A 12,972-nucleotide genomic window follows, 5' to 3' on the forward strand; every position below is an offset into this window, starting at 1 on the left:
ATGGGGGTTAGAGAGACTAACAACAGGGTAAGGTAGAGTGTTCCAGACGTTTACTACTCTATTGCAGAAGTCAAATGCTGAACATGGATTATATATGAATTATTTATTTATCATTTCAGTGTTAGGTTAATTCTGCCAACGCTGTACTTACAACGCTCCATTTATGCACCTGGAACTACTATTTAATTAACCAGAACTTTTTGTGTGTTTGCATTTGTTTGCTTCATTATAAGGACCTGTCTACATAAACACAAACATCAGTTTGTTTCTCCTCATAAATAATTGCTAGGATAGTTGGTTGGTTATTATTTAGTTATCGGAATAAAACTGCTTAAGAGTGCAAAGTACATAGAAGAAAAGGGTTTTTTTTATGCCACACACAAATTTATGTTCTCATAGAAAGTGGGTCTTATTGGGGGGATGCTGGAGAATGGAAATGGGGAGAGCAGCTGTAGATTTTTTTTTTCTTTGCCTGCCAGTACTTAGCTCTGAGTCAGCAACATGTGCATCCTGTTTAAAATTGGCTTATTTACCTCCCTCTGAGAACAACAAGCATCTTGGATCAGCATGACTGTGACTACTGGAAGACTTTGCAATGTTGCTGCAGTTTGGTTGATGTCATAGGTGACACTGAAATTGTGCTGATCTCTGCCTCGAACTAAACTGGCTGGATTGGAGCGCTCTCAAAATCTTACTGTTTTGTCCTTGCTCAGCATTCCTTCAAAAAACATGTCCTTATTTATTCCCCTTTTCTCTTGCCTTTCTGCCATGGATCAGTTCTGCCACCACGATCTGTGTCTATTCCTTTTTGTACTAAATTTCACACCATTTTCAAAATCAGTGCCACTGTGATGATTGTTCAGGGCTTCTAATAGTGAAAGCAAACGTCCCTCCTGTCCCTGCCTGCTTTGAATATCCTTGATGCTGCAAAGAAGTTGACATCTTATTAATGTAATAGAGACAGCACTATGATTGCAAAAACACTATGAAATACAGGCACCAGACAATGACATTTAAGATAAGCAGGTGAGCCTGGGGAATAGATGTTGCACAGTGTTTCTTCTAGATTTCAAGAAGCACTCAATTTTGGCTTTCCTGTGGCCTTTTGGAAATAATATGGACACTTAAATGTCCATTTTTATTGATTCCCGGTATTAAAAGTGATTCATGAAGTACAGTTTAATGGGGAAGAAGAACCTATGGTCTGGATTATTCAGATGCACTGACTACTCCAAGAATTAACAAGTTCAAATGAATGATTTCTTCCTTTTAAAGTAACCTGACTAAAATATCTAAACACATTGAAGATAGTAGTATTCCAATAATTTTGAATTCTGACCTTTTAGTTTGATTATTCTTGAGAGAGCAAAGCATACACACAAGTGCCCACTCTCTTAATTTATTAATCCTAATTTATTTCTACAAGCACTTTCTCTGTAATACAGAGAATACAGTCGTAGACCACATGTAATACAGTTGTAGAGTAGCAATTCAGAATATTGGTTATTGTGCTCAGTACTATATCCTGCTACAAATTGGTTAATGCAAATTTGACAAGATTTGCACAATCTACTAAATACTAAAGAGTGGGAAATATGTTATCAGAAGTATTTTGAACCTAACCGAGGCATTCTCAACCTACTCTACAATTTAAACTGTCTCAGTTCCTTGATCATAAAGTCCCGGTAAAGGTATTCCCCATAAGTGATTTATACTGTAAGTGATTTATTATTTATTGCTTTTATGTACATTGAGAGCTTATGCACTGAAGACAAATTCCTTGTGTGTCCAATCACACTTGGCCAATAATAAATTCAATTCAATTCAATTCCACTCAGTCTTTGGGGCAGGAGTGTCAAACAGATGCCCCATGGGCCAGATGCGTCATGCACAGGCCATGCCCACCCCGGTTCTGCAAAGAGGAAAATGTCACAATACATCACATGACAGCAACACAGTGCAGTGAGTTTGACACCAGTGCTTTGGGGCTTCTTGTTGAAAGTGAGATCTAGAATTTGTAGGAGAGATATTTACCTGCATTTCTTCTAGTTTTGTTTTTTCTTTGGAGAGTCCTTTTTTTAACTTTCAACTTTCTAATTGGAAGTTTTGCTGAATTACTTTAATTGAAACTATGAACTATTTTTCATATATTGCCAAAATTATTTTGGTGGACAAGGAGGGTTCATATTTTAAATTTTAAAATGAGCATTTTTCCTTATATTTATGTATTGTTATATATAGTGTATGTTTCAGTATTTTGTTGCTGATTCTCCTACAAGATTCTCGACTGGAAGCAGAAATTTAATATTCAACTATACTAACAAGTAAGGACCTAGAAGTAGAGAGGAGCTGATTTCCATTTCATTCCTCCCAGGTTTAGAAAGAAGTATGAAATGATGATTATCTCTGTGAGGGAAATAGGCATTTTCTGTTATGATAGATAGATAGATAGATAGATAGATAGATAGATAGATAGATAGAAAGACAGAAAGATGGATAGAAAGAATTAGAAATTGGTAAACATTGCAGAATTTCCCTATTCAAGGTTTTAAAAAAGTAGGAGAAAGTGAAATGTACAAGGAGATCTCAACCTGCTTTCTTATCTCCACAGACGCCGACTCAATTATGCAGAAAGATTTTGCAAATTATATTGCTAATAGTAAGCTTACAATAATAATTACAACAATAATTACAACAACTATAAGAAGGGCTACAAGTTGTAAAGACTCAAGAAAATCCATCCATTTCATCCTGTAACTATATGCTGAATACATATAGAGAAATGCTGGACTGAAATAAAACGAGCAGGATCTTTAAATTGGAGGAAGAAATATCCATAATATATGCTGTACTGGATGCAACTTTAATAAGTGAAAATAATCTCCAAGCACTAGTGATGAAATTCAAGATAACTATCTTTAGAATTGGCGCTTAGTTATTGAAATAGTGGATAGTTTATGCCAGTGGTGAAATGTAAAATTTGTTACTACCGGTTCTGTGGATATGGCTTGGCGGTGGTGGGGGTAATGTGTCTGGGTGGGCGTGGCCAACTTTTTTTTCTTTTTTAAAGCTTTTTTTTACAACCTATTTGGGCAAATAGGTTGTAAAAAAATACTTTTAAAAGGTAAAAAAAGGCTTACGATCACAGCTGTGGCGCATGATCATCAGAGCCTTTTTTTACCTTTTAAAAGCAGGAAGTAACGACACCTGGGTGGGTGGGCGGAGCCTCACATCGCCATCGTTACCAGTTCTCCGAACCACCTGCCACAATTGTTACCGGATCACCTGATCCGGTCTGAACCGGGAGCATTTCACCCCTGGTTTATGCCTTTTTTGGACTGACTGTCAAAAGCAGAAAATCCACAAATCAAGAAATATATCTCAGACTGGAGTACCTCTGGAGTAGCAATTTTTTGATGCAGTGATGGGCCTATAGTTAGAAAAATAGAATTGTGCAGGCAATGGATATAAAAGCTGGAGTCTGAAGAAGCAGGATAGAAATAGTATTGATGCTTTTGGAGAAGACATCTGAAAATATCATGAATAAATATCAAGTAGTACCTATTTACTCGCATTTAACATGCTTTTGAACTGCTCGGTGGGCAGGAGCTGAAGTGAGTGGCAGGAGCTCATCCCTCCATATAGTACCTGGGTCTCAAACTCGGACTAGCCAATTGTCAAGCCTCCATTCTAACCACAGAGCCACTGCACCCTGCAGTTGAGGTTCAAATTGTCATATTAGGCAAAAACAGAGCCCCTTTCCCCTTTCTTGGGAAAGATGGAAGGAAGGAAGGGGAAGATGATAATAACCAGCAACAAAGTGAATGGATTCAATTATAATAGCAATGAGTACATGACTGTGAGACCTGAATGTCTGGGTTGGAGATAGTTCATCATGGAGAAGTCCTTTCCATGTTGTTACTATGAATTGGTACTGACTTGATAGTATATAATCAATTATCCTATGACATTGAATAATAAAGGCAGGCAGACCTTGAAAAAAGTGCAGCATTTTGATATTACAATGTGGTTATTGTTAAAAGAACTGAAAGACCAGCTTAAGGACAGATCATTGTGGAGAAAACCCATATGATCCCTAAAAGTCAACACCAACTTTATGGCATGCAATTGATCAATAATATTTTTACAGTAAAACTTATTTAAAAGCAATTTTATTTTTATTTGCACATATCATTTCTCTACGTTACTCTATGAGTCAATTGGAAAAATAGAGAAAAACGGAAGACATTTTTTCTGCATTGGAAATGTTATTTCTGATTGGTCACATATACATGGTTAATCATTCAGGATCATTAAACCTCAATGTAACCTAGAGCTGGCTTTTTTGCTTCTTCGTTGATTAATTGATTGACGGTTTACCTTTATTATATAGATTCTGAATAGTAAGCTACAATTCAATCTGCAATAACATTAAAGCAATCAGAATTAACAATAAATTGCCCATGAAGGTTGCCTGAAAACCCCAAGAGTCAAAAGTCCAATGGTAAATTGTATTGAGGCCAGTGAAATGCACTTTTGAATACGTATGTGTAGATTTGAGCTGACTATCTTTTTCATTCCCATAGTAAGGAAACAAGATCAGCTGTATGTTTTTTTTAAAGTCCTTCAGAAATAACCTTGCCAATAGTATTGCAAATGTGGCTGTTTTTCTTGTACCATTTTTTAAGTTATAAAAATTGAAAATGTTCTCACAGAACAGTTAGTGAAACAATGTCTTTTCTCAGAAATGATTGGGAAATGCACAGCACTTTGAGCTTTTACAAGCTTTGCATAACAGAAGAAGCCTACTGAGAACATTCAAATTTTGTAGAAGTTGTAAAAATATTTGGAAGTAGTAGGCATTTCACTCCCTGCATGGTATTCTCATTTTAGCTGCTTGAAATGATTTGGGGGAGTCTTCTTCTTTATTACCCCGTTTCCCTGAAAATAAGACATCCCCTGATAATAAGCCCAATCGTGCTTTTGAGCGCATGCACTAAAATAACCCATCCCCTGAAAATAAGCCCTCCCTCAAAATAAGCCCTCCCCAAAAATATTTAAATGCATGCGCAGCCAGTCCCTGCCATTTCCTCTGGTTAGGATTAGGGGGACAGAGCTGGAAATCAGGTAAGATGGCAAGAGAAGCCCCATCTTGCTCCACATGCCCCAAGGCCAAGCGCTTATTTCAGGGTTCAAAAAAATATAAGACAGGGTCTTATTTTCAGGGAAACATGGTACTTCTTGTCACTTATATATTTTGGCTTTTCAATTTTTGACATTTTAAGTTTCACCGATTTCTCTTTTCCTGTTTCTTAGACCATAAAACTCTATTGTTTCTCATCATTCATACTGATTTTGCCAATGACATATCCAGTTCAACAGCCTGCTCCGTTCACCCAACAATTGACAATGAAATATTTGTTCGTCTCTAAGAGGTCTTAGAGATGTTTAAGGCGAGCTATTACTGAAGACTTAATCATGCATTAGTTTGTTTGATCTGCTTTTAAGTTAGGGCCTCTTACCACCACATGAAGTAGCAAATTACATAGTTTAATTGTACAAGAAGTATGTCCTTTTGCCTGTCTTGAATTTCCCAATATTCAGCTTTATTGTAGAGCTTCAGGCTCTAATATATGAAAGAATAAGGAAAAAAAAACCTTATCTGTTTTCTCCATGCAATTCATAATTTTATGAGCATATACTTCCGCTGACTAATCTTTTTTCCCCCTAAACTTAAAAAGGCTCAGTTATTGTAACCTTATCTTGGAGGAGAGTTGATCCAACTCCCTATCAGTTCTTTACTTTTTCCAGTTCTACAATATACTTTTTGAGATGCAGCAATTGTTCCACAGAGTATTTCTAGTATGTCCACAACCTTCTTATAAAAAAATTGATAACTGAAAAAGTATAATACTGACAGTTTATTTTTTTTATCTTTATCATCTTTTTGTTTTTTTCACAGTTGACTACCACAGGTTGCCATTTTCATTAAATTTACCTATCATGGCCCCAAGATCTGTAACTCATACACTGTCATTGGATTGATATAGTTATTTTTTCCATGAGCACCATTTTGTGTTTATATTAAAACATTTTCATGCTGTTACTATTTATCCAGCTTTGAGAAAGCCCTTCTGGAGCACTTTGCAATCTGTTTATTTTTATTACTTTGCATAATTTGGTCTGATCAGCAAACATGACCATCTCACTACTCACAAATAACTTTAGATTAAGGGTGGCCAAGCCGTGTTTCTAACCATGTTGCTGAATTACAGTTTTCCATGTGTTTTGCCATTAGATATTGTGAAAGTTAAAGCTGAGCAACACCTGGAGGGGAAGAGGCTCCCTTCCTGCTTCACTTGTTAAAAACACACTAACTTCAGACAAATTCTTATCTCTACTTCCTGCTCATTAATTTCATGTCGTTTATTTATCTATAGATATTTATTAAGAAATAAAGCCCAGTGTACAATATTGCATAGATCTGTATCGGGGTGGGTTCTACTTTTTTTTTTTTTTTTAATTTGGTTTATATGCCGCCCTTCTCCAGAGACTCAGGACGGCTTACAGTGCGTTAAGCAATAGCCTTCATACTTTTGTATATTTATACAAAGTCAGCTTATTGCCCCCACAAACTGGGTCCTCATTTAACCTACCTTAGAAAGGATGGAAGGCTGAGTCAACCTTGAGCCTTGGAGAGATTCGAACCAGCAGTAAATTGCAGGCAGCTGTGTTAATAACAGGGTGCTTTAAACCACTGTAGTACCAAGGCTCTTACCTTTGCTACCGGTTTGCAATGGGATCGCGCGGGCGCCCTCGCTTTGCTTGCGCACGGACCTTGCTTCTGCACATGCGCAGAAGCTTCTGCGCATGCGAGATTGCTGATGACGACATCCGGAGCGGTGGGCGGGGCCTCCCGCCAGTTTTACTACTGGTTCTTGTGAACAGCTCTGAACCGGGGGCAACCCACCATTGATCTGTATTTAAGTTTTATTTGTAGACAACACAATAACTAGCAGTAGTGACATATTCATTGAAACAGTTACTGACAACAGAAGCATTTTCTCTGGATTTATATCCATACTGCTGGCTGATTCATAAAATATATCTGTTCTGCAATGGTAACCATACTTATTTTCATATAGTGATTGTCATCATTCCCAGCTAGCTCCCATAATCCCTAGCCAGAAAGATACATGTACAAAAAACTATAATAGGTAAATGTTTCATCTATAAAAGGCAGCATCTTACTTTATTACTTTTAAAGAAGTATATACAGAATTGCTCCCAAAGACTGAAAGCATCTGGACCTAATGGGGCAAATAGACAGCATAGTCTACAATAGTTTATTTTTTTTTTCTGGATAAAATCAGTAATAGCCGGTGGGAAGAGATTTGGCATTTCATAATAGGAAAATGCTGGTGTCAGGATGCCCTCTGCATCCATGATTTTGTCCTTGAAGGTTGTTCCTTTTTCTTTTGCTTCCCAAATTGCTGCTGCTCAGTTGGAGCTGCTGTGCCTTCAAAACACATTACTTTGTTATGCTGTTACCCAAAGAAAAATAAAAGAAGGGAAGAGAGACCATAAGAATCCATTATACCATGTTCTCTGATATTAAATGGTTTTGTATAGTATTTTTCCATCCTCTGGCATGTACAGCTTGCTGTTTGACAAGGGGAAAGTCTTAGATTGGTATTCAGGGACATCAATTCACCTCCAGCTGCCCTTATATTATCACGAAGGAACAGCCTTTCCACACAGCAGGTCAAAGGCATTTTTTAGAAAGACATGGAAGGAACAGCCTTTTCACACAGCAGGTCAAAGGCAGTTTTTAGAAAAGCATGGAAGAGGCCCACTGCCAGAAACAACATTGGATAAATATTCAGTATTGGGTATTTGCATCCTTCCATAAACTACTTAGGCTGCAGTGTTCAAAAATCTATTTCTGAAACAGCTTCGCAAAGCTTGCCTTTATTTTGAAACAATAATATTATTCGTGCATTGTTCAAAGTCTGTGGAAAGACATATACAATGCAGAAATAGTAAGGCCTGTCTACTTTATCTGCACTTACCTATCATATAGCCAGACTACTATTTGCACATTGAATGGCGTCAGTGTGTCTTTGATGTGTGTTGATAATCTATAGCTTCTCAGACAGATGCCCAGAATTTTTTTTTTTCATACACACCCATTTTGGTCTGGCATAGATAGAAGGTTACATGTTATTGCCAATTAACAGAGTTGAGGTTGTTCTCAGCATGGATTCAGGCTTGCTGCTTACTGCAGCAATGGCAGGCCATTCTGTGCCATGGTTTCTTTTCCCTATGGTATACTATGTAAATCACAAATTTTCTTGGATTAATGCAGTGTATGAGTTCAGGCTGTTTTACAATCTTGGAGTCCTCTTGGTTACCATCTTCTATATCAATGTTTGCCAACTTGCTGCTCTCTGTGTCTGTTGGACCACAAATTCCATAATTTGATTCATGGCTACACTGATTTAAAGAGTTTCTTAGGGTAATTGGATAGATAATAGCTGGATAATACTAATTGGAAATTACAGGGAATACAGTTCAACATGTAGAATGCATCGGGTTGGAGAGGGTAGTTTTTGTAAATTTGTGTGTGTATTTTTGTATATGCAAAGACATAAGTGAAGAGAAACTAATTCTAAGAGCTCATGATAAGGATGTAGGTGGAGACCGTTACCTTGCTGAACTAATTGGTTTTTCTGATGCAAATTACAGCCCTATTGCCACTAGTACCTCAAGTGCTATGATAGCAGTGGTCTGTAGATATTATAAAAATGAGACAGCTTGCTGTTGCATGATTTCCATTTATTTACTCTAAATATTTTCCCTCTTTTTTTCCTACAGACTTTTAATCATATTAGTCTGTTTCAGTGTCTGTTTTGAGCTTCACTGGCTGTGCCACCACCTTCAGCTATGTACCATCTGCTGCTAGTCTCAGTATCCACTGAATTATATGCACAGTGGGAAAGATGAGGGCAGTGTGCTAGGTTTCAACCACTGGATTGGGCATATGTGGGATTTCGCAGAATACTTTTCTGATTAAGGCTTGGGGGCACGCCATAAATATCCTGAGAAAATGAGAATCTCAATTTCAAAGGCTTCCGACCACATGGCATGCTCAGCTTGTAAAAGTGGAAGGATGTTCTGAAAAGCAAAAATCACAGAAATTAAATAACTGGCCAGGCACTCAAACACTCAAAAACCTTGTGTTTCTATATCTACCGTATTTCTTTTTACATCCTCTGCACATTTGACCTTAACCGTCTGGATGTTGTAAATCCATCTTTACTGCCTTCTCTTTTATAATACTGCAGTTATACATTTTATTTATTTGTTTATTTCTTCAAATCTATGGCCACCTGTCTCAGTCAATGACTGGGTAGCTTATAATTCTGAAAAGATATAATGATTTTTTTAAAAAAAGAAAAATTAAAACAATAAAACAGTAAAATCAGTAAAAAACATTAAAAACATCCAATTCAACATAGTCAAGAACAAGGTATTTGATCATATGAATATCTTACTACTATATATGCAGGTACTGTATATGTATAGATATTGAGCTATAGGTAAATATAAATAGTATGTAGAGTCAGTGTAGTATAGTGATTAAGGTATTAGGAGAGGAGAGGAGAGGAGAGGAGTAGGTTATACTTGTGATTTCTTACGTTAGACACAGAAGCTGGCTTGGTGGGCCAATCACTCTGCCCCAGAGAGTGGGAGACCTAGACTGAGAGGTCTAGGTCTCCCACTTCTATCTCCCACTTCTATCTTTCATACCTGCATTGATAGATTAATCTGCTACTGAAGGTAATTTCAGAGGAGAGTCTTTCATCCTGCAATGAATTAAGTTTGCCTAATGATTAAAATTAGATATAAAATCTGTGAGATGTAGGTTGCTTTTTTCACAAGACACTGCAATGAGAGAAAGGCCCCTGCAAGGAATGCTAAGATATTAAACATATGAGGAAAAAAATTAAAAAACTGTCCATAGGCAATTGTTTGGTTTAAGAATTTTATTATAGATTGCTCATGATATTTCCTACTCTGAACATTTACTATATTCTATTCTTACTGGTTTCCTTTCCTTTTCCAGAAGTATTTTGTAGAAGTTTGAATTTGTGGGTGCTCCAATTTCTTTCTTTGTTCATCTCTTTCAACAGATCTATGATGAGAAGAAGAATTTATTTGAAGTAAGAGACAACATCCCTGAAAAAATTGTGGAGAAAGTGGCAGGGGACATTGAGAGTCTCCTGGCCAAGAAAGTCCAAGCTTTAAAGGTAACATGATTCCTGAGTTTCAATGTATCTGATGAAACGGGCAGGAGGCAAGCAATCAAATTGGTACCTATGATGATGTTCTGATATCCCCAGGAAATGGATTGATCCTTTATTGCAAGGTTTCACAGAATGTTTCTTAGAAATGGATAATGTTAAACAAAGTGCTTGCACAGCTCTTCCAAATATTTTCTCCTTTGCATCTCACATATACAATTAAAGATTGTGTGAAATGTTTCTGGTAGCCCTTTCTTCTGTAAGCAGTCTAAACTCTCTCAGGCTCCAGCCTACTTTGGGCTCCTCAAATGAGCGGCCTTTTCTGCTCCTTTGGAAGCATATTTTGCAAAATGTGAGTGTATAATGGGGAAATGAAGCTGAGAATAATAGCAATTGTCTGCAGTTAAATCTGGGCTTTCAAGTAGGTTTTCAACCTAACTTTTCATTTTATATAATTTCCTTCCAGTGCCAGAGTGGATCACCATGTTTAAAGCTCTAATATTAGATGTGACAACGTTCAATATGTACATTTTCTGTTTTATCTTCTCTGCTTAGATATCACACTGAAGATTCTCAGTTAGTAAATCGCTTTTATATGTGCATATTTTTACATAGTTTAATTGCCTCAACATTATCAGATATTAAATTGTTTGTTATTATGACCTGTTTATGATTTCCAAGAAACCTTGTGGCCATAGTAGTTCATGATGCCAAAGAATAGAATAGCAATAATAATATATATTAAAGCAATAATAATAAATATCAATTTTGGTAAACCCATATTTATTTCAAAGGCACGTCAACTTTTCAATCCATAAAACCGAAACTCTAAAGGAATAGCAAAACAGCGCATGGTAGTGACAGTTTCAGAATGTAGATTAAAATCAGTCAGATCCTTTAGAAAGATAAGCAAAAACAATACAATAAAGTGCATAAAGATTAAAGTACAATTATGCAAAACTGCAATCAGCTTCAGTCATCTTGGCAATTGGCATTTTCAAAACTCAGCAGTAGTTCAGGTCGCATTACTCCCTCCTCTCTTTTAACTAGGTCAGTCTTTCTACATGCTACCTTCTTTCCCAAGTAATTTAAAGAGAGAACTATATACAAATTTCCTTGAAGAATAAGCTCTGTAAATCTCAGCTGGACTCAGTTTCTCAATATACATGCATGGGGGCAACTACATGGCTACTACTGGTACCTTCACACATCATCTGTGTTCAAGGCCAAATGCTAAATTATGAGAGATGGAGAGATTATGCGCTACGATCTGATCCTGCCCCATCCCAGAATTAGGAGTAAAGTGTGATGCTTCAAATCTTGCAAACCCCAAGGCTGCAAGATTTGCATCAGGCACCCAGAATGAATGTGCACCCTACTCCTGTACATCTTTAGTGCACAACATTCTGAGGGCCTTGATTGGTGGTTGTCTTAGCTGAAGTTTCCACATGAAAAGCCCCAGCATACAAAACAGTCTGCTTACTTTAATGTTTTCTTTTTTTTATTTCCCACTTCATCAGTGACCAATTAAATTTGTTTTTAATATTGTTTTGAATCTGTGAATTGATTCTTTTACTTAATGACCACTGGGTGGAAACAGAAAGGTTAGAGCAGTGATGGCTAACATTTTTGAAATCGCGTGCCAGGAGAGGGGGGGGGCGGGGGAGGGTTGCGCGTGCACGTGCCCACACGCATGTGTGTGCAACCCCCTCCCCCCTCCCCCCCGCTCTTGGCACATGATGGCCTGGTAGGCCCGTTTTTCTTTCTTACATGGTTCCAAATCCTTTCTGTGTATCTGGGAACGGTGAAAACAGCCTTTCCCACTCCCTTGGAGGCCCTACGGAGGCTGAAAGGGTCCATTTCCCCACTCCCAGTGGGACAGGAAGTGACATTTTTTGCTGTCCCCAGCCTCCAGAACCTCTCTAGGAGTCTCTAGGAGCCTCTCTAGGAGTCTCTGGAGGCTGGGGACAGGAAAAAACATCACTTCCTGTCCCACCGGGAGTGGGGAAATGGACCCTTTCAGCCTCTGTAGGGCCTCCAAGGGAGTGGGAAAGGCTGTTTTCGCCGTTCCCAGATACACAGAGAGGATCTGGAGCCAGGTAAGAAAGAAAAACGGGCCTTCCCCACCCCCCCCCCAGGCCCTCCAGAGGCAGGAAACAGCCTGTTTCACTACTTTTGGTGGGCCCAGAAGGCCCAAAAATCAGCTGCCCGGCACGCACATGCGCCCCAGAGCTGAGCTGGCATGCCCACTAATATGGCTCCATGTGCCACCTGTGGCACGCGTGCCATAGGTTCACCATCACGGGGTTAGAGCATTGTGTCTTCTGGCTGCCACCTAGTGGTCATCCAGATTTTTGCTGAGATGCACATACTGATCTGTCCCCGTCCCCACACACACACACACAGCCAGTCGAGGGTTAAGGAAACACTTTGGAACGCATTCAGTTCTTATCTCCGACTTGGCAGCGATAGACACACCGTCTGCCAAGTTACTTTATTTTCACAAACAGACAGATAAGATACGAACGTTCAAGAAAGTCCAAACAGAAATAATATTCCTCCCAGCAGTTCCGGACGAGGCTTTAGTGACTCCAAGGTTTTGCTTTGTTCGTCACAAAAGATCCTTGACCACCACTCTCTATTATATAGTCTCTGGGGTGTGGTC

At 38.3% G+C, this 12,972-nt stretch overlaps 1 protein-coding gene across 1 annotated transcript in view; it reads left to right on the forward strand.

Annotated features, from left to right (window-relative positions):
• CACNA2D2 (calcium voltage-gated channel auxiliary subunit alpha2delta 2) overlaps window positions 1-12,972 on the forward strand; it is a 655,759-nt gene that overhangs the window by 172,548 nt on the left and 470,239 nt on the right. The window contains exon 3 of the mRNA XM_070933719.1: window positions 10,197-10,313. Coding sequence (XP_070789820.1) covers window positions 10,197-10,313 — 117 coding nt within the window. The remainder of the gene's footprint in view (window positions 1-10,196; window positions 10,314-12,972) is intronic.

This window comes from Pituophis catenifer, unplaced genomic scaffold (genome assembly GCF_029215685.1).
Source record: "Pituophis catenifer annectens isolate HBS135680 unplaced genomic scaffold, rPitCat1.0.hap2 SCAF_2, whole genome shotgun sequence".
Lineage (NCBI taxonomy): Eukaryota > Metazoa > Chordata > Lepidosauria > Squamata > Colubridae > Pituophis > Pituophis catenifer.